Source organism: Aplidium turbinatum, chromosome 3, assembly GCF_918807975.1.
Source record: "Aplidium turbinatum chromosome 3, kaAplTurb1.1, whole genome shotgun sequence".
In the NCBI taxonomy this organism is placed as follows: Eukaryota; Metazoa; Chordata; class Ascidiacea; order Aplousobranchia; family Polyclinidae; genus Aplidium; species Aplidium turbinatum.
Window position 1 is genome coordinate 28,880,745 of NC_137474.1, and position 23,022 is coordinate 28,903,766.

The following is a 23,022-nucleotide window of genomic DNA, read 5'->3' on the forward strand; positions in this document are numbered from 1 at the left end:
TACGACCATATGGTTAAATTTTCCCATGTGCAGAAAACTAGTGCGGCCCACGGTGCAGGTGGGTCCACTTGGTGGCTATTGAACAACATTTGAAAACACATGCAAGTCTTGCCCATCTTTAGCTCTGGAGTTGAAACCTCTGAATCATTTTCAATACTTTGTAGATATCTCAGCAGTTTGAGTGTAGCAAGAATTGGCAGCGATAGACACGTCTTTCGCCCATGAGGCTGGGCTCTTTTCTGTTTTTAGGCAAGGGACTTACTTTGACCAAAGGGACCCACTGCGGTAGATGTTAATCTGTAAGTGTAAATAAAGGTTATTGGCTGCCTCAAGCTTATCTACCTGTCTCAACTTTCCTTTTGGCTGCTGTTAAATTCGCGTTCTTGACAGCGTTGCGGCATTTCAATTCCAACTCGAGTTCCAATAAGTTCAATCGTTTTAGTGCCACGGCTATATGAGCGTTTATGTTAGTTTGTGTTGAAGTCTGAGTACATGTTGAGATTCGAATAAGGTTATCTGTTTGCGTATGACAGTTCGTCAGAGATAGACATCAAGGACTCCGTGAAACAGTACATGATGTCTGAGATGAATTTGATGCAAGTGTAGCGGACATATAGTTTAACCTATCCGCTCATATCTAGCTGTGGATGCTTAACCTACAGCCACATTCCGGGCGCAGTGATGAGGCGGGCGGGAATGAACAGAGAACACGTCTGGGCTTCTTGGTTAATGGTTATACGTATAATTTCATGTAGCAGTAAGTTCTTCACACACCACATAATTTAAAAGGTTGCAACCATCTAGAGTTCAAATAGAATCGAACGTAATCCAAATCAAAGGTTCATCACAACCGATCTGGAGCCATGGTTTAGATTCCAGCAAAAAAGAACTGAACAATCGATAAAAATAAAATTGACGTCTACTGGGCTACTGAGAGAACGAGCCAAAAGAAGCCATGCTTTCAAAGAATAGAATTGAACACTGAATGCCGAATGCTTATAGAACATACTGAGTAACAACTGGCATACTCAGAATTGACTGTGTCATGACTAACAGTTGACTGAAAACTCTTACCAAAAAAACCTTTACTGGAGAACTTTATTCGGCAAAAATTACTATGAAAACTTTATGGCAACATGATGAAAATCTCCCCAAAAAACTTCTCATCAAAAGAACCCTTTTCTTATTAATTGTGCAGTTTTTCTCTCTGTCTTTCGCCAACGCTAGATGCATCGGTTAAAAACGGTTCCAAGGTTGCTAAGATTGCCTGAAGTGGCGCTCGTAATCAACCAATCACGAAATGCAAGAGCACTGTGGCATGGTTATAGGCAAATTGTTCGTAAGCAATTGTTCGTAAAGCAATTGTTCGTAAGCAATTGTTCGTAAAGCAATGGTTCGTAAACTGTTTTTCGTAAAATAAAATCCGTAAAAAAATTCTTCGTAAAGCATTTCTTCGTATACATCAAATTTTAACTGCATGCACGATAAAATGCTTTAGGAAGAATTGTTTTACGAAGAATTAATTTTACGAACAATTGTTTTACGAACAATTGCTTACGAACAATTGCTTTACGAACAATTGCTTACGAACAATTTGTCGAACACCCTGTGGCATGCAGCATGTATACAGTGTATAGGCTACGACGTTGAAGAGACGCAAAATCATGTATTTGTGAGTGCTAAACTATCGGTTGCAAGGATGTACTCAGTTTGTGGAATTTCCAAGCTCTAAAGAAGCACGCGAAAATGCCTAACCACATCTCAAAATCCTGAAGCACAAATGCACAAAATTGAACAAATATTTGAAGCTTGAAGAATTCTCAGCTAGCGTCATAGCCTACATATCTGAGCGACACAATGTCCTAAACAGGTTTCATGACGGGAATAAAACGTTGAAAAAACACATAAGCCGCAGAGCGCTACACAAGCAACAAAGTCAGAGATGAACTTCCAAGGAAATGTTGTTTCAGAAAGTGGAGGCAGATGGTCGAGTTAACGTTCGAATTTGTGATAGTTGGAAAACTAATCATCGAACGTCTAGCTGCTCTATATCATTTATTATAGCACCATTATGAAACGATCATAATAATAATGAAATGACACAACAACTGAAAGGCGAGCAAAACTAACAACATACTGCCTCATTTCCTCATGCAAACTCTCGGCAGCCAATTGTAGAAAGAATTGACAGCGGTAGACACCGGTGTTTTGACCATGCGGCTGGGCTCCCTTCTTTTAAATATCAAATAATAGTTGTACTATAAATGCCGCTTGCCACTCATTTATTCATTTCTATTTTTAACGAAAAAAAAAACTGATGAAAATTCAAATATCAGTTAAAAAACAAATCTGGTACAAATGAAAATATTGACACATGGTGATTGTTTATGACGGCTTTATTTTTATCAATTTTCCGAAGTTAAACACGTCGATTCATTTCTAGTAAATCTCCATTTGATTGCCTTTGTTCTATTTTTTACTTTCTTTGCAAGCTGCATGCGTGAACCGTCAGGAAAGGAAAAGCTACACAGCAGGGAAAGCTCTCCATTCAGTAACATCTACAGTGGTGGATGGAATGCTTTCCAGTCATATTAACTTTAAGCAAAGCAAAGCTAATGAAGATTCAAAATCTGAATAAAAAATAAAATCTGGTACAGATCAAAATTAATACTTGACCACACAACTCAAACAATTCTAATGCTTTGCCAACATTAATAGTCAGAATGTAATAGATGCTGTCATGATTATGACATTTAAACAATTCTAAACGATCTGTTCGTCAGTTATCAGACGCATAGATACACCGTGATGAATCAAATCAAAATGTAGCAAAATTGTTTTTGAAGAGGTGGCCCCTTTGACGCACATAAGGAATTGGATATAAATTTTCAGTGAATCATTGTATTGTCTGTATTGTCTAAACCATTGACATGTCTAAAGAAATTAGTTCAGAGTTTCCAACTACTAGTTTCAAATTAAATTTTGATGTATAGAGAGGTTGCAGCACAAAAATTATATCAAAATATTACGATTTTGAAATATAAAATCATAATTTATTTTGTGGCACACATGCGTGCCACTGTACTTCAAAGGGTTCAAAACAGTAAAAAATCAATAATCAGCGCAAACTACTCGAAAACAGACAGTGGTATATTTATTTACAACAGTATAATAATGTCGTTATTTTTGACAGCCACACACAACGCAACGTGATGTCCCGAGCATGGGTAGCTAGTAGCTACCACTAAGCCCGTCTCAACACTAAGGTCAGGCTTTTCAGATCAACTGAGCACCAGGAAAAGCGGCAATTTCCACTTTCTTTGTGGAAATTGCCGCGCTTGCATTTGCAGCCCTCAACAAAAGACGGTAAACCACATCATCAACAACTGTATTATTTGTCGCAAATCTGATTTCAAAGAGCCTTTCAGCGCAGTGCAGAATTTTAAACACAGAAACAGGTTTCATGAAAATCTCTTCCTATTTGAGAGTGATAAACAGTTCACATGAAACTGCCAATCAAAAAACTTTAGTCATGTCAAGAAACGAGATGTCAGGACCCGTCGAACTGAAACCAAGTATGACATCAATGTTTCAACTCTTTTCTTATCATGGTGGCGTATGACGCATGTGCAAGTTGCAGCTATTGTAAAAATCACCAACTGATGATGGACACTAAGAGAAAATGATGTAAACAATTCCGCTTTAAGTGAAAGTTTGAAAAAGAGACACCAAACAATGTTTTCTTTGCAGTATTTGTTTTTTTAGGGGCAGGGGGGGGAGGGAAACCATTAATCATGAGCAGTAACATTGTTATCACTAAGCACAGTGTCCTCATGGATTTCGTTGTCGCTACCAACAGCTGAAACAACGTCATTTGAAACGTTGCTTGTGGTAGCTTCTTCAACTGTAGAATTGTCGATAGATGGTGCAGTTGCGCTGTAGCTTGAGCCACTTTGATCAGATGAACTAACTGCTTGATTTTTGAGTTCTTCAGGGGTTATGGTGCTTGCATGGAGGTTTAGTGAATCTTCTTTTGGTAGCGGCGGGTATAAATCATCTTCTTCAAGAGGTTGTGAGGAGGTGGCTGATTGCTCCTCTTCTTCATTCGGATCAGCATCAGGAGCAATCACATCACAAAGAGGACAAATGGAGCTTGTGGTGTCTTCGTGGAGGAAGCAAACGTTATGACCACAAGTCAAAAAAGTCACCAAAGCCGGATGGAAACACTCCTCAATATCGCAAGATGGCAAACTTCTAAAAATATAGATTTGCTATGCGTTACCATGTAATCTGCGGCGGTTCAAAATTTGTTTAAGCCTACTGATCTGTTTAAACATCTTATAACGCCTTCATAAATGTGAAGACCTGTGATATTGCGTTGTATAGGTTGGCCAAACAAGTCACATTTGGATTCATGTATAGGGAGTGAAAAACAATAAAAAAGCGGAGTAGAGTATTTGAATAACCGCTATAGGCTATATGTAACAACGTTTCATAACGTAGGCTACTTGCAGTCTAGCCAACTTTGCTGCCTGCTTTACATTCAATTTGACATGTCATTTATTTCATTGATAAACTTTTAAAAATCCAAAAATTTAAGACATGAAAGTTTATTATGGTGATTAAAATGTGCGTTGAATTTGAAGCTTCAAAACCAAAACAATTTTGCTCGCTTCTGAAAATTTCTTTGAAGATCCTTGGCTGTTTCATCATACTACGTTAGTTTGGATAAAATGAAAACTTTTTGATACCTTTCAGACTGAATTCATCGAAATCCTAAACAAGCTTGGTGTTATGCACCGATGGGTCGGCAATGGCAGACATCTCTTTAGTGAAGAGAAGACATAACCATTTCGTTAGTTTGCAAGAGGATGTACCATCCGCCTATACAGGTTTGGAGACAATCTCCGGTCTGAACAATGACAAAGCCATCAACCACAATTTCAGTTAGCGAATTGTGAACTTTCTCATCCTGTCGTCTTTCCAAGCAAAATCTAGCCTTCCACTGTGTTATTTAGACATCCTCTGTAATCAGGCAAGATTCCAAACAACAAAATGTTTACATTGATTCAACCAGATTCAACGTCTGCAGACTTTGAATCAATCTAAAGTGATGAATTTTGCTGTCTGAATATGCTGATAAAACGGTAAACGTTGCATGAGAGGTTTTGTATGTTAACACTATCAGAGCTTGATTTAAAATTAGGTTTGCACTTTCTTTTCAAGCAGTGGAGGCATTGAAAAGCACGTTTTTAAATTTTTTCTTCAACTATGTTATTGTTTAATAATGTTGAATATTCACTTTAAAATAATTTAGTAAAATTTGTTGACTAAATGTTTCACAGTAAAAATACTTACGTTTCCTCTTGGAAAGGGATGGTTGAACTGATGAGGCTCAGATACTGAAGCCATTCCTCCAGAGCGATCGCATTGCTACAACACAAAGAAACAGCATAAATCAGACTCCCAGTTGCATGTATCTTGTTTGTACTAGTTCACACCAGTTCAAGGCCAATCACACACACAGTTTTAGGACTATAGTAATGTGTCCGGTGAAAAAAAAACATTTTTTTTTTAATGAAAGGCTAGTCGACAATGACATTACCATTTCATGATCACAATTATACCATCAAGAATCGGAGGAACGGAAAGACCAAGCAATGCTGGTTCGACTCTTGAGAGATGAACTTGAGTAGTGTTCTTCAAGAACAGCTCTCTAAAGAGTCTCTATTCGATAGCAACTAGTGGATGGAATATACAAGTAAAAACAGGCGTAGACTTCGCTTTGTAAATCTCGGTAACTGGGCCTAGATTCAAAAGTCTACAAGTATATGAAGCTGTCAACATCAAGTTTCCAAAGTAACTTTATCAGTGGATCAGTAAGCCAGAATCCACCTGGCAAAAATCTACAATTTTCACATTGACTCAACGTTTATGGATGTTGAATCATGAAAAAGGCAAATATTTTTGAATGAGAAAGTTTGTTAATATTAATAATGCGCTAGATTAGATTTTTTTGTAGTCAGGATTTTATAAAAATTCCAAGATTTTATAAGTGGCCTAGTAGTAAATTGATAATCCTATCTGTTGTTAAAGACTTGCATGACACTATTAGTGAGCTCTCAACAACGATCGGAAAACTTCACTCTGCCAATCTCCAGAAGCGGCCTTGCGTCAAAAGCCTCTATAAATAACCTATCAAAGGTTTTATCATTCCGAGGATAAAGATTTAAAACCAACCAATCATCTTTCAAATATTAAAAACCATTTATATGATTCTGTAAAAACGCTTAAAAATGGCTTATATTTATGAGAAAAAGTAATTTTTTGTTTTGTTTAGCATTCCTTTATGTTATAATTCAAAAATTTCAATTTTGAAGCTATTTTCAGGAAATTAAAATAAAAACTGACTTTCTGACGTTTTCTCCTCTCAAACAATTTATTTCAATAAATTCGTTGGGTAAAAATTTAATTTCTATACGCACAATACACATGGCTATTATCCTGTAAAATATTTTCGCTCTGTGATTTTCATAGCTCCCGTTATTAGCGATTAATTAATATACGAGGCCAAGATAGCCCGTGACGTGCTTTCGCGTACGAAAACACCTCGTATTAAGATAGGGTTAAGAAACTGTCATTTATGTCGCCTTTCCTTTACTTATAACCAAACCAAATCAGCAAGTGCAATCCGTATAACTAATGGGCGTAGTCATGGGGGAAATAACCCACTTCTCCTCAACCGAAATATTTTTGTATATGCAACCGACTAACAAACTTGTAAGCTATTGAAAAGCTGTAGAAAAGTTTGTTAAAAAAGGTGTATCCCTTTGATCAAATTGATGTGGCATTTAGTCATGTAACATTTTCGCTGCTAACAGTGGTCAGAGACAGTGATATGCAACTTTCCTGTTTAACTTTTTGCTTATCAGAAGCCTATTGTAATGTCGAATGATTGTCAGTACGTACGACGCACATCTCAGATATAATATGAACATTAGATAAGTAAGCTATACTGCGTTGTATATTGTGCAAAAGTATACGGAACCCTACCATTGAACCAACCATTAACGTCCTAGTCCAGTCTATTTATTCATACAGCTGTTTTTTTTGTAATTTAAATAGAGCTTTCACCCTCTGTAACAACATTTCCTGACAAAGTTTTACAATTAATTTAAGTTAAAATTACTTTTAGAATGCGCAATTTTAAGGCATTATCAAAAATTTCTGGGGAAGGCTCCCCCAGGCCTTTCGTGACTACCCATTTATTAGCTCTTCCCTAAATTTTGTGATGGCTACCCTGCGCAATGCGCATGATCAGTCCAAAAAAGCCTTCTAAAGTCATTAAATTAATCTTTTAACACCAAAATTTTACCTCACGTTTACCTCAATTTTAGAATAATTTATATCGCTTTAGTTTATAATGTTATTGAAAATATTGCCCTTCCTCAACAAAACCTTTCTCTTTCTTTGCCCCCCTGTAGAATTGATCTGGTTACGCCACTAGATTATACACTCAGTGGAATGGTGACGACAAGGTAGCAGATCGTCAATAATAAAAGCTTCTCATTTTTTTAATCAGGAGACATTAATTCTTATCATTAAAGTCACGTGGTTGATTTACAGGCAAGTAAAAGACTACAAACTACAAGTCACAGCCTAGTCAGACCTTCCAAACTAGCTTACAATGGCGGTTCAGATATGGGCCGGGTCATAGCCACTCTTTGGATACTATCTCGTGGAACTGGAGATTTAATTCCACGATGCTCCAAAAGTAAATCTGTAATGAAAGAAATTTGTGATCCAATCATTTGGTTCTCAAAAAACAGATACAATAGACACCACATCAACTATACTTGTCTTATGTTTCAAAGAAATGTTATCGCTTTAGGTTACATAGCTAGCAGACAATACGCATTCTTGTTTCAGCTGTGAGTACAAGGAACAGAAGGACACACCTTTACATGAGGATGAAGATAGGCCTACATATGATTACTCATATGAATACTGTACACATATGATTACTCATATGAATACACATATGACTACTCATATGAATACACATATGATAACTGATATGAATACACAAATCATATGAACACAATCGTGTTTATCCAATATTTGGAAAACGCTGATGTGATGAATCTTGTCATTTCATAACGTTCGCGCCACGTAGCAGTAAGGATCGGATACGCAAACAACGGGTCTTTTAAGTGGTACAAATAAGAAATATGGTAACAGCTTCATCAGCAAATTTAATGGATGAATATAATCCGCTATTCAGGTCGTCGCGATAAAATAGCTTTAAATAAATTAAATGATAACTTTTGGCAGTGCACTTACTTGTTGGATAAATAACAGACGACGCAGACAAACTTTTCTGCCGATGTGTCAATTGCTTAATATCTGAATGTTTTTTTCTCACTATTGTCCGGATTAAACAAACCTTTCACATACGGTTTTATTCTATACAGTTTTTGCTGTTCCATTTATAACTACTAAAAACATTTCTGAAAAACAAAACATTGACGATTATGACAATTAATACAAAAATCATGTGATTAGTGACCTCGGATTTAACAAGAAGTGAAACCTATCACATTGAAGTGCACTTTATCATATACAAACCCATACAAGTGCTCTTCAAAAGCAATAAAATCGCTAGTTTTAACAGACACGTTTCTGTTTTGCTCAGCGATACTTGAGAACCTTCTCTGCTCAGAAATCGCTGTCTAGTTTACTCTGGTGACCAAACTTTTTAGATCACAACTTATACCCTTGTCACAAAAATTTAAATAAAAAAATTACTGCAGAGAAAAAAATTATAAAAGTGCACAAAAATTACAACAGTGCCATACACTTGAAATTTTTACTAACAAATGACAGAAATGCACCCATGGCGGTGTTAACCTCCCCTGTACTCCCCGGCCGGAAGGGCCCACTTATTTTAGTCTGTCAAATGTTTTTCGATAATCAATAGGCTATCTAATTAACTCATGCAAGGCAGTATTTACTGCTTTCTAAACCCCGACTGGGGGCCTACCTCTATCTAGGGCCCACTCATATTTAGTTCGTGCAGCATTTTACGGCTTAAAATTTTACATTTTTTTTTTACATTTTTGTAAAATTTTAGACCTCCACTTCACTCGGACATCGGCCAAAACCCGAGACTCTGGCTCCTGAACATCATTGGCATTTACCCATAAATGACTTAGCTATCGAGATAAAAGTGTTCTCCATCAACCAGAAATCAGTTTGTACCTAATGCTGAAATACCAAATCAAGATATTGTCACTTTCTTAAAGTACGAAATGACAGGATCCTCAAAATCAAAATTAGACAACTTTCCACCTATTTTGGATTTCTGTCGAAGAAAAATATAAGCAAACTTCGAAAGCAGCTGTTCATATTCTGTTTCAATTATGCACCATAGGTTTGTGTGAATAAAACTCTTCATCTTTGTTATGGAACATAGAAAGAAGTTCTTCTTCTGCTAGAAGATCCTGCTAGAAAGAAGTTCTTCTTCTTCGTTTGAACCTTTTTCGCCAGTCCAGGAGTCGAGGGGCTCTGCCTTTTACCACCCTTGGGCAGTAGCGGTGACGTGGTCTAGATGTTTGGGCAGGTGTTGAGCAGCCATTGAATTGATTCGTCACCCGGTTCACGCAGACCACGCACACCATTTGGCGCATGGTAGATGGCACAGATGGTGTGGTCTGCGGTTTGTTCCTCCTTACCACACTCACAGATCGCGCATGGAACCATCCCTCATTTGTGCGTGTTGGCAAGCGGTTGAGCCGCACCCACACCTTCCTTAGTAAATGCATTCCGGTTGAGTTTTGAGGAGTTGTTCTTCCACTCCGGGCTCCATTGGTGGTCCGCCCGGGTAGCCGCATTGGGGGATTAGTCTTCATCGGTTTACATCAGGAGTTGCGCGACACGTCCAAATGGATGTCTCGATTTGAAAGAAGTTGATGCAGGACTTTCGCAAGTTGTTTGAAAAAAAGTTAAAGACAGGACAATATTGTTTTTATTAAAACAAGGGAAAACATTTTATTGAAACAAATTTCAGAAAATGCTTCCGCGTTTTGTTTCTTTTGCGAGTGAAAAAATTGCAGTTGTAGGATATTGTCACAAAGTAACTTGATTTCTTGACATGGAGTCTACTGTTTAACTGGAAGTGTTGGTAACTTGTCCTACACACAACTGAGGTTTGAAACAGAGTCATCCCGCTTTAAGGGCACCATTCCCGCGAACTGGACCATTTTGAGTTGCAGGATTGCCACCCGAAGTATTTTCGCTAAATTTTTTTCAATAATAATGCAAATTATTTTTAAAAAAGAAAAGCGCAAATACAAAGGAATATGCGCTGCAATAGTTTTTTTCAAGAATTTTTTTAAATATACAAAAAATGGCATATTTGAAACTAAAAAAGTGGGTGATATCGTCATACAAATAAGTTGACTGTCATAGTACAGTATAGGCTAATGGCCTACATGTTGCAAACCTAAAGTGAACTTTGCTTGCATTTGCACTCATACTATCATAAACTTGAACAAAGAAACAAACAAAATTTGACATTGCTTGGTTATTGACTACCCACTCTGTTTCTTTTTCTTAATAATCATAATGCTAACTTTTTGTTCTTTTCTGTCATTTTGAGATGAGCGACTCATACAATCTAATGCTTTCTGAGGTAAAGCATAAAGTAATCCTACGATGGGTAAAAAAACTAATTGTTTAGTTAAGATTACACAAAGCATAAATTACAATCTCATTATCAAAACGTTAAAGAAGCCCATTTGCAAAAACAACAACAAAGATATACCTTTCTACACCAACTGATCAACCCTAATCAATTTATGTCGAAGCTAAGCTTATCCGGCCACGGCTTATCCCTTGCGGTTGAAGATTTAAATTAAGTAGGCCTAGCCAGGAAAAAAGTCACTCTAAATATCCACTTTTAGGCACGACATTACTAAAGACTCGCGCACGCCCTTGAGTGTTGTCGAATCGAAACTCCTCCCAGCGTCGTACTCGAGCTCTCACCACTCGACTATTGAACCGACAACAAGTGCAGATGATCGACCAGTGCAAGAGAGGAGGAGCTAGTGGTGAAGTAATTTCAACCAACGCAACTTTAATCATCAACAGAAAAGTCTTAAAACATAAATCAATAGCCTAAAGCCCTCAAGGCCACAGACGTTGCAGTTACTGGAAAAAGAAAAAGGCCAAAGCAGTGTCCATCAAAGAACGGATAGCTCAAGGTTATCAATATTCTCCAACGCTATAACGAAAAGCTTTCTGCCCACTCGATTGATTTTACGCATGCTTTTTATAACTGCCAATCAAATAGTTTAGGTATGTAACTTATTTCAATAGTTGGATACAACATTACAGACAAAATAACAACACTGGCTAAATCATAATACAAACATGCCAAACTACAACAATGTCCGATAACTTGTTTCAAATTACAGCACTCTTTCTAAAACAAATTTTTCTTCTTTATTTTTGATACAAAATTGCAAATCTTCACAACAGGCCTACCAGATAGATTTGTTACACAACTGGTAACTCTGACATTTATTTATTCATAACATATTGGGCCTACTAGAAAATAAAATTGGACTCACTCTCAAATCTCTTTTCTATTTCTAGTCGAAAACGCTTGTCCAATGTCCATCAATAAAATAGTTGTGATACTTTGCCAACGAACCAAGTCAGTCAAAACATAAAAATAGATGTGAAGGAGTCAATCGATAAAAGCTAATAATAATTGACTCCATGTTTTTGGAACATCACCATGAGGTAAAACCATCAAAAACTGCAAAAGCCAAGAAGCACTATAGTAGGCTATGCATCATCACAAAATAAATAATGTAAACATTTGTTACTTTACAGCTACCTCTTCTTAAACATTTAAAACATTGATCGATTTTTATTGCACTGAAGCATCAAATCCTTAAGCATAGGCTACATTAGATAACAAAACAGATAAAAGAACAACCGTAGGATGGTCAGTCACGACCGTTGAGAGGATAATTTGGGCCCGGTACCAATGAGATTCTCGATACTTTAAAGAAAAACGTACTATATCCAAAGAATACGCGGTGGTTTCTTCAAGATTTTGGGCCCCATGAAAGGTTACAGACCCCTAACATTTTTCCGCGCCCGATCCAAAAAGTACCCCCTGGACCCTCATGTGAGCGCTACTACGGATGGCTACCGTAGCGTCCAGCAGTAAAACCCAAATTTTAAGAGCTTTGTGTTGGAAAAGTAGCCTATAGGCCAACTGACACAAAATCAAAGGTTTTGTGAAATAACTTGAGCAAACTCGTGAAATAACACAAAATCTTTAGCAGAAGGCTACAACTTGTTGTAAATTCGCAACAGTAATGAGATCAACTGAAAGTATTTTTTGTTTCATTTTTTCAGAAATTAATATCCTACTCCCGTAAATTCCATGTACTAACCATAAGTGTACGTTGGATATATGTATAAAACATAGACAGCTACAGGGTCAAATGAATATTTTTAACGAATTTGAGCCCCTAAATGTCAACTGCGTGTTCATCCCTGGATTGTAAAGTTTGATGGGCAAGAATTCAAAGGTAGTTGCGTTAATTTAAAACTTGCTATTAGGGCCCATCTGGCAGACACACTCGTGTTTTACAGCGTTTACTTGATCTTTTTGGTCATATCTAGGCCAGCAGTTCTCAACCAGAGGGCCATGGCTCATTGATGGGCCATGGTAATATTTTGAGGGGGCCCACGGACCTATTAAAATAGCTAGATTTATTTGTATCACCATAGTTTATTTTACACTTGTGTGCTTGTTTAGTAGTTTTGATTTTACGTAGTTGCAATCAATGATGTTGCTTTATGCTACAGAGTGGTGATTTTCGTTCTAATTATTGAAATAGTAGTTTTGGCGACGTAATGCAATCAATGCCTACTGTTGCATCATATACGGACGTTCTTCCTCGTCGTGTGAGCCTCTGGGGCCGAGGGTCTATCCTTTTACTACCCCAGATTTACGATGATCCCGGACTAAGCTGAAAGGCTTCTAGAGAGCAGCCAGTCTTTGGTTTCAATTTTCATCATCCAAGACACACAGACCTTCCACTCCGTTGGGTGGCTTGAAAATGATCCAATCGTTGACGATGTAGTCTGTGGTCTGCTTCTCAACACGAGCACAATCGTAAGAAGAGGTCATCCCCTATTGATGCATGGTTGAGGGAAGTCCAACGCCCGTACGAAGACGGTTGAACCACACCATGTCTGTCTTGGTAGAATTAGGCCGATCGTAGTTTCTTCCTTGCATGAAAAGGTAATGGGCCACAAAATTTTGTGCGACAAAAATGGGCCACGAAATAAAAAAGGTTAAGAACCACTGATCTAGGCTTATGCTTGTTCATTAAAGGTTTGAATTGAGTCGACGAGAACGCAAAGCCAATCTTCGTGTCCACTTTCTGGCATACCATTAAGAGCCTTGCCAAAAACATAGCCGCGTGCTAAGCGGTGTCGAACCAGAGCCTTTTCGAGTGCCGTGCCAGGGCTCTCACCACTCGGCTTTTCAGTCTGATCTGACGTCGTGTCAAATAAACATAAGTCTTCACTCAACAAACGATGACGCGTGTATCACGCGACATCGATTGCGCCATCGTTACGTCATGCTGAAAAGTTACCAACAGCAAGAGTAAAATTGAACAAAAACGATTGATTTCAGCAAAGCAAAGTTGATAGTTTACACCTTTGAACGGCATTGCGTACAAGTTGAAAGCAGGTTGTCATATTGGCCATTTTATCGCGGAATTTCAGAGGAACTTGCAATGATTTGCAATAATTTTAAGAAGCACTTATCATTTGCAATGCAACTAGCCTACTGTGCATTGGGCTTACAAAATTGAAGCTCGACAAAAATAATTTTACAATCTACAATCTACAAAGTACATTTCAATCTACATTTCTCTATGGTTCAACAAAGCAAACTCTCTACCAAAGCTTAATCTACAAAGTGTAAACACACAAAAAAATTCCAAAAAATTCAAACACCCACAAAAAAACAGGAACTTAAAATATGAGCTACCCGTTCATTCAAAGCTCAGTCAGTCGATGCTACATTGCCACATAAACAACAAACAAAGCATGCATGTACTTTCAAAATTTTCATATTGGGCTAATGCTATTCACTTTTGAGTTTTTTCTTAATCAAATATAACAATTTTCAGCTAATTTTGATGTAGATATGATTGCTCTTGAGCTCACGCTTCGTTTCCTGGTTGTAGAAAGCTGTCGTCACTGTGTCTTAATAATAATAATAATGTTATGGTTTTATTTATTGTCGCTCTACAACAGCTAAGGTCTTTTAGCGACAGGGCTCATTTTTAATTTGTATCAGGTTTACGATGTTATCACATTATTACCCGATTCATTCTCACTGCGCTGTGCAGGATAGAACACAATCGGTACCGTTTTTAAAGTCTCCGGTTTGACCAGACCTGGAATCGATCTCAGATCTACCAGCACCAGAGCCGAAGGCGAAACCACTCGGCCACTAAGCTGGTGTCACTGTGTCTTGATAAGCCTCATCTACGTTGGCAATAGATAATAATGGTAGTTCCGCAGCGGTTTAATTGGTTATGAGGCTGTATCAATGTACCCTATACCCGTCAGAGTTTGTACGTGTCAGGGTTTGTTCCTCAGTGTCTGGACCAGAAGCTGGCTAGATCTTTTGTGTAATAAAGAAGGGCGAGGTTGTTCGCAGTCCAACCAGCCAGACATTCTTCGTTGCTGTTGATGTACTTGTAACCCTAGTGACCTAGTCGGTGTGCTGGCAGTTAAAGTCACTAGCATAGATGATGGGTTCAGGCGTAAGGATGGTGTTCCCGTGAAGTCTTTTAAACGTTCCGGGTCGAGGTTCGGTTTCGACAGTCTTCGTTTCGCATTTTCATGCTAGTTATAGGGGGACCGCATGAACGTGACTTTTCTTTCCCTTCAATGACCATTGACCAGGTTGAGAGTCAGTTGCATCGTGTGTGTCGCTAAGATTTGACTTACAACATCGAAAGTTATTAATTCGAACGAGTAAACCACGTATACCGGAAATGATTCGAAGACTGATTGCTGGATTGCACCCTACTTGACTTTCCATCAGTCTGGAACTTACGGAATAGGTTATCCTCTTAGAAACCTTGCACAAATATCAATCTGCAAATGTTTGAAAGTGGGGCAAGTTATGAAAATCGATACCAATGCAATGACTCTGTAGTACAATGGTTGAAAGAAAATATTGAAGTAGCCAGTTCAATTCATACACCTTACACATACATGTAGGTCAATTAACAAAGTTTAGTTTGAAGGTGCACAATTTAGACCAGGGGTCGGCAAACTGCGGCCCGCGGGCCAAATGCGGCCCGCGGACAAACTTTTTGCGGCCCTCGAACGATCTTACTTTTAGTGCATAAACTAAAGTTTCATCATTATCTACGCATCAATTTATTTTATATCATAACAAAAAGCCCTTTAACATGTGTCCCGACATTACTCGGTAACTCTCATGTACGCTACAAAATCTCTCAAAATTATGATCTGACGTTGCTCAAAATTAAAATGGAAATAATTTGAACTTCAATCATCCAACATATTGAAGGCCAAATACGATTCAGTTCCAATTGCCAACTTTTATAAAGAATATGTCCAGAAATCCACCTATCCTCATCTGTATGACAATGCAAAACGTGTAATGTGCATGTTTAGAAGCACATATTGCTGTGAGCAGCTCTTTTCAAAAATGAATTACGCAAAGAATAAACTTCGCACTCGCCTGTCAGATCGTCATTTGAATGACGTATTGCAAATATCATCAACAAAGTTGCCAGTTGATTTAAACAGCTTGGTCATGACACAGAAACAACATCATCCTTCACATTGATAAATGATAAGTAAATAAAAACAATGCATTGCGTTTTAATACGTGTTTGATAATAAATATGAAACGGCAACAAACACGTCTCATTGTGCAATAGACACAGGAATAGGAGTTGCAAGTGCGCCATGATTTTAATGATAATGTGGCGATTGTTTATAGGTTGAAATTTATGCGGCCCGCACGGTACCGGAAGTTTGTAGATTTGGCCCAGTAGTACAGAAAGTTTGCCGACCCCTGATTTAGACGCTTTTGTTTAAAGCTCACGAAGAAGTATCCTGAAAATAGTAAAGTCAATGTGTGAACACAGAACCTCTCCAAATCCAGACAGAGCACGTGGTGTCAGATTTAAACATAAACCAAGAGACTACATTCGACATTGCAGCATTATGAACAGGAAGGCCAGTATTTAACTTGCGCTAAGCTAATTAAACATAATGAAGTGTTACGTACCATTGTTTGACAGGAAAATGTCTACTACCAGTGACAGTCATAGCTGTTTAGGGTTCAACTCTAGTTTGGCTTAAGTATCCTGATGTTTACATTTTCCAACATGCTCTTCGATGTGCATCACTTCTACATCTGGCAGCATTGAAGCCATGCAAAACTCTAGTCTTACAGAAAAAGAGGAAAGCAGATGAAAAACATAAAAAAGGCCTAAATATCATTCATACTGAAAGCTGCCTCGTGTATAGAAAGCCACCGAAAGTTAGGATGACGTAAATGCATGTGTAATATAAAATAATCACTCATTGGACTGTTTTCAATCAAGCGTATCTTAATCTTTAAATCTGTTTTGTGGGAGTGTAATCACGAAAAGTGAGGCAATAACCATCACTGTCACTGTCCGTTATCAATGTTGAACTTGTCCTTCTGGTGTATCGTTCTGAAATTCCAGCCCCAGTTGCTGTTCTCGCGCCGTTTTGACATCTGGTGACGTGGTACAAAACGAAATAACATTTCACAAATTATAAATTCTAAGTTACAGTAATGGGTGTTATGGCTGTATGGTTTACAGTCAATAGTCATGTAGCTTGCCCATTCACTCGCATGTTCAAATCTTCAAGATTTTGACATTTTTTTTCCCTTTCAATGACGTGTTAACTTGCTGATAGCCTTCGTCTCTCATTGCAGCTGGTACAAAAATAGATAAAAACCAAAAACGATGAGACAATATGAACTAGAATGCTTTGCGTCATAGGTACAGTCGACCAAAAACAAAGACTTTTCATTTTCAAAACGCCTTTTGTTTCCACTGCAAAAAGCACATCGTACAAATATGTGGTAAACGCAATATGTGGTAAATGTTTAACTAAGAGTTTAAAAACTTAAACAAAAATTGTCCAAAATAACCCAATGTAATTTAAAAGCTACTTTATTGAGGCAAATATCGTGATCCTACTCACAGCATTACGATTAGCATTTGACGCTTAACGTTTTGGTTTAATGACATACACAAAAGAAAAACCGGGATCTTAAAGTTAAACTCTCTCAAATCAACAAGTAGCGCACGAGACTAGCAGGCTTGACGATTTGGTCTGACAAAGGCTGTTCTTGCAAACTCAAGTTTCCCGGTGGGAAAGCCCACCGCTTATCCAAAGGTGTTTGCAAGTCAGATACACAAAATTTGAACGCTTGTGTTAAAAGTAATGTTAAAAGGTATTTTATTTTCCAAAGCGTTTTTATTTTCTCTTCAAAAGCTAGTTAAGCAAGTTTCTCAAATGCTTAGATTTGTCTATATTTTTGTTATGATAGTGTATTATTCTTTAGTATGTCTTTTAAAAATATTTTTCTTATATTTCAATTTTACTTCGCCTATGTAGGCTTGAAAAAGCTTGTATGCCTAGCCGAAAACGTTAGCTTATTGTTTTTGTTTTTATAATGTTAAATGTAGTGTTGTTGCTGGGTTATGTCTGTTTATTGTAGTCTAATACGCAAAACTACATATCCTGACCTTTACACACAATATTTAGTCCCATCTAATTTTGCCAAGTAGGATTAGTAACTACTAAAATTTCTTAATAGATCATTCGTCTCCGTAAAGGCGGCTTTGTCAGTGATGTTGCTTTCAAATAAATCTTCTTGAAATCAAGAATACTGACTAAGCCGCCCCTTACAGAGGCACATTCTCCATTAATAAATTTTACTAATCACTGTTTAATGTTTATCTACTATTTCATTTGTTTGGTTGGATCCTAAAATACAAGGATCCTATTAAAATTTATGATCTGCAATTCTTCTAACATCGTGAACAGAAGTAGAGACTAGAGACAGCAGAACTTTATTATAGTAATCAAAAATAGTAAACTTTAAATTACCATTTTTAGGAAATACTGCAGTATTCTGATTCAAAGTTGCCAAAACGTTAATACTTACTTATGCAACACTCCACCAAGCATCATTCTTTTACCGAATAGCATCTGTCAACAAGCAGCTTCTTGAATGGCAAAATCACAAACAGCAATTTAGTCCAAAAAAACGGCTGATTTGCTCAGGGTACAAGACTTTAGTCAAAGATTATTGCCTGAATCAGAGATCGACAGCTTCAAGTGACTATGTAATCCAAGCTTTTCTTTATATGATTTAACTATGTTCGTTTCAGCCAACTAAACAAAACCAACAGCTATGTCACACTTCCACAAAACGCTGGACTTAATTTATTGAATATCTTTTTCTAAAATCAAAAACTATTACCATGACCGACCAGCTAGTGAACCAAAGGTTCTGCTTGATGCATAAGACAAGCTCATTATATAGAAACGTTATTTATCAGTCTAAGTAATGTTACTTCGACGCTACTGTGTGAATGAGTAAAACGTACGATCAAAAGCACCAAAATATTTTCAGACATTCTCAGACAACAAATCAATCGTTTTTTACATTGATTCAACGTCTGCAGACGTTTTGGTTGTTTTGCTGTTTGGGTTCTAATCATTGACATTTTCCATTGTGAAAATTATCCACATTGAATCCATGTTTGATGACGTTTATTGCCTGGTTTAACTTTTCTGCGGAAACGTCAAAAAAGCACCCAGGCCCTTTCAAAAGCCTTTTAAAGTCTACCAAGTTGAATCAATCTAAAAAAAGGATTGTTTTGCTGGCTGGGTAATCGTCAAGGCTGATCGAATAAACAAATGAATTGTTTTTTTATCTGAAATCAAAACCTTATTATCAATAGGCTGGGCTATCACACACAACAGTATTTCAATTTAAAAAATTGAGTGATTGCTTGTGAGTATTAGATAGATCATCCATTTGAAGAAATGTTTCAGTGCCAGATCGCCTTTTTCAGTTAACTTCCCCACTTTTGAACGTTTAGCTTGAGAGAGGAAATCACTACTTAAACTTGCTGAATTTTAAAAATTAAAAAGCACTTTCCACATAATGCAACAAAGAAATACGATTATTTCGATTACAAATCTAGAAAAACAAATTGCAAATATATTTAGTAACCAGATAAAGTTTCCTTTGTGCTTCAACGACTATACTTTCAAGAACAACTTTCCACAAGTTAATCTGGATATTATTATAGACCACACTAACACTTCATTTAATTTATCCCAAGGTTTCAATGTTGCATCCACTATTTTCTGCACTGCGCAAATAACTTCACGAGATAATTTCTTATACATTGCCTAATCAGATTTATTTTTTTCTCGCAATTATTAATACATGCATCCACTCTGAAACAACGCTTGCAAAGTTTGTAAATATTTATATCTCCAAATGATACTGCACAAACTTCCTTCATCCACTTCGACGTTATAATAAGCATATGCTGACATGTCTTCTTTTAAGCAAGTTTCATTTCTTTGCTGAAATGACTCATCACGTTTGCAGCTTTCAGTCAAATGTTGATGCGCCGTTTACGCTCAAGAGCCAAAGACATCATTGAAGTAACTTACTTGAAAGCAAACAAACTTGCAAATAAGACACACTTCTCTCATCGGAATAAAAACTAAATTCCTTTCACCCAGAAACAACGACGTGCACAACAAAGGTTCATAAAGTGGGGAACCGCCATAAAAGAGATTGATTTTAATACAAAGTAAAATTTGCCAACCAAACCAGGTAAATTTCCACAAACAGGCGACTTGGGCTACTTGATTCAACTTGTTTTTGCGAGTCATATGAATCATCATTAGGTTGTTTACTGGAGTTCGGGTGAGAACCTCACTTCGATTGCAACATAGGCAACAAAATGGTGTCAGTCGCCTAGCGACCATTCTCGTCGAAAAATATAACGGAAAATTTTAGGCTGGTCGGCAATTCGCAACAATGAAGATTCTCTGTCAACATCACCACGTAATCAAACAACAACTATTCAACGTCAAGTAACAAAAAATCAACCTTGCTTATGTGACTAGCTGGCTACATTAACAGTAGAAAATTGCTATGGAAAAGCATTGGAGAAATAACAGGATTTTATTTTTGAAGTCCTAAATTTACTAAACCTGGTGAAATTGTTAACGAGATTTTGCAAACGTTGCTACCACTAAAAAGGTTTTGTTAGAGCATTGCCAGACGTTCATGTAATGTGAAGTATACGACTTTGTCAGCTGAGCAGCAAGTACTTTTCTAATCGGGAGTTGGACAATGGACAAACATCGGAAGTGAAACCAAAAAAAGTGGTAGAAAAAGAAGAAATGGATTTTGCTACTGCGGGGACGGATAATTAAACAAAATGCTTGTAGTTCAATCGCCAGGTCTCAATCATGCAATTTAGTTCAGTGACTTTTATAAAAATCTATATATAAGGAGATTAGGTAACATGGAGTGTTTTTACTAGTTACGACATCAAATATAAATTGACAATTCCAACATGTTCTACATGATGTTGATGAAGCACAATCCTTACACCACAGTAAACGTGGCCCAGACAACAACATCCGTCATTTTTACATTGATTCAACTGTCTGGTTGGGGGCACGTGACAGCACTAGCTCCTTGTACTTGTCATGCCAAATGATCCTCTGTGAAGTAAAAAAAAAAATTTGCTTTGACTGCGAAATTTTGTTGACATCAAACTTAAAAAACTTCTTTTTTACATTAATCGGCGGTTCTGCTGACTTGTGTAAGATGTGGGCCGGTACGGTAGGTCCAGTCTCCAGAATTAGCAGATTGAAGTTGTAAGTGTATTGCAAATATGAAAATAATATTTGACCTCGATGTCTTTTGTGAATTGCTGAAGTATGCTACGAATTGGATCATCGCCTTTGTCTTTCTTTTCGATAATCAAAAGAACGAACATGCATTGTGTGGTAATTCCAACAAAAACAAACCATTAGAATTGCAGCTGGAATACGCAACAAAATACACGACATTGAACACACGACACTCATTTGTTACAACAATAACAAAAATTTCAAACCTTTTAAAATGTGTATATACATTTTTTAGAGAGGGAATGCTACTTCTTTACTAACCAGCATACTTGAGTGCCTTTCTAAAAGCTTGTTGCATAATTTAATTGCGTTAAACACTATGCACCAGCTACAACCAATTTATATCAAGTGACAAAATCTTTAATCAAACAAGAAATACGAAACTAAATTCACCCCAGATGATTTCCCCTCGAATCACCTGAATAATTGCATATTGTGAAATTTAATAAACTATAGTGACTTACGAGGATTACATCAAAAAGCTAAACGTGTCAGCGGGTTATACTTTACCGTTTCATCCTTGAGCCTCCAACTCAATGAGGATTTCCTTCTAACGTCATTCCAATACTTAGAGCCGTTTTCCAAAAAGCCATGCAATTATTATTATTAAGAAAAGCACAAATTCTGATTTACTAACGAAGTGGTTCACGTAAGATTGAGGTAAACCCGAATACAATCATTATGCTTGTGGACATTAACAATTAGGAATGTTATGAGTGATTAGATTAAATAAGCTTTAAAACGTAGACGTTGTACTACACTTCTGTCACTACTTCTTATATCTTTTATTCACGCTCGCAGTGTGCAAACGTAAAGACAGTCAATTAAATATATCCGTAATAATTTTTCTACACTTTACGTCTTTTCTTCATTTATCTTTCGCGTAAAATGTAGAAAAGATCAAGTAGTGATGCTAAATAGAATCTTCACACTTGTGCATTACGGGTACAATAAATCTGAAACTAAGGCACTTCATTTTCACAACCGTCTTCATTTCAACTGCACAAATATACCCGCTAATATGTACTTTATGTGATAAAGTTTTAATCGATTGCAAAACAAAATATTTATAAAATATCTAAATCATGAAAGTAATCATGTGCATAAAGTAAGCCTTGTGAAAAAGTAAGTTCTTGTCTTATTTGAAACAAAGGCTCAAACACCAGATGGTAAGTACAAAAACTTTAAATCACCCTAATCGTGAGAAAATATTGCTGCATTCTCATCTCACTTATCAAAATAAACGTTATATTTTTCTACAGCTAGTCCAAGCACGAACGGTTTTATCCAAACGAAGCTTCATCAACAAGCAGCTCAGAAAGCAATGGAAGTGTAAACGCGACCTCATAGTATTTTTCCCTTTCGACCATAAGCTCAGAAAGAAACAAGACTGTTCTAGAAAAGGTTAAAAGGGTCGAGCGGAACGTTTTCTTCTTAAAATCTTAGACTCAGAAGTCACAGCATGCCTGGTCCAATTTGGGACTGAGGTTGTTTAAGATGCGGAAGCAACAATCAACATTTAGACAAGCTCATTAGGCTACTAAATCTTAGACATTTCGCTTATGAATCAAATTAATGAATAGTACTTTGACGCTATTGTATGAACGAGAAATAACATCACAATCACCAACGTCTTTCTGAGCTGGTCTGATCACTGGCACTGATTTTCTATTGTGACAATTCTTTCTTCTTACATTGAATTTATGATTGATGACGTATCTTGCTTAATTTGACTTTGTCACAGAAACGTCAAAAGCGGAAATTACCTTGGACGCTCGCCAAATGAACAAAGTCCTGTCATAAGTTTGTTATGATGCACAATTCCCAACGGGAAAGTACACGATTCACCAGGAGGTGTTTCTAGGTCAGGTGCAGCAAACGTAACAAGGGTTGCAAAAAACGATTTTTAATTTTTTAACAATGCAGATT

General features: G+C 37.1%; 1 protein-coding gene across 1 annotated transcript; it reads right to left on the minus strand.

The window, feature by feature from the left end:
- Positions 1–729: 729 nt before the first annotated feature.
- LOC145767140 (uncharacterized) lies at positions 730–8,500 on the minus strand. The gene is made up of 4 exons (XM_082578904.1): positions 8,344–8,500; positions 7,687–7,780; positions 5,359–5,433; positions 730–4,254 (listed from the first exon to the last, which is right to left on the minus strand). Exons 2-4 carry the CDS (start codon positions 7,713–7,715, stop codon positions 3,789–3,791), a joined length of 570 nt encoding a protein of 189 aa, XP_082435030.1. The 5' UTR covers positions 7,716–7,780; positions 8,344–8,500; the 3' UTR covers positions 730–3,788.
- Positions 8,501–23,022: the final 14,522 nt, after the last annotated feature.

What these genes read in the sequence shown, in the direction of transcription:
- LOC145767140 (XM_082578904.1), bottom strand. Translation starts at nt 7,715, where the DNA reads ATGACCCGGCCCATATCTGAACCGCCATT. An exon ending in CCCATATCTGAACCGCCATT is followed by an intron (nt 5,434 to 7,686) that starts GTAAGCTAGTTT and finishes TTTGTGTTGTAG; the next exon opens with CAATGCGATCGCTCTGGAGG. An exon ending in ATCCCTTTCCAAGAGGAAAC is followed by an intron (nt 4,255 to 5,358) that starts GTAAGTATTTTT and finishes CTATATTTTTAG; the next exon opens with AAGTTTGCCATCTTGCGATA.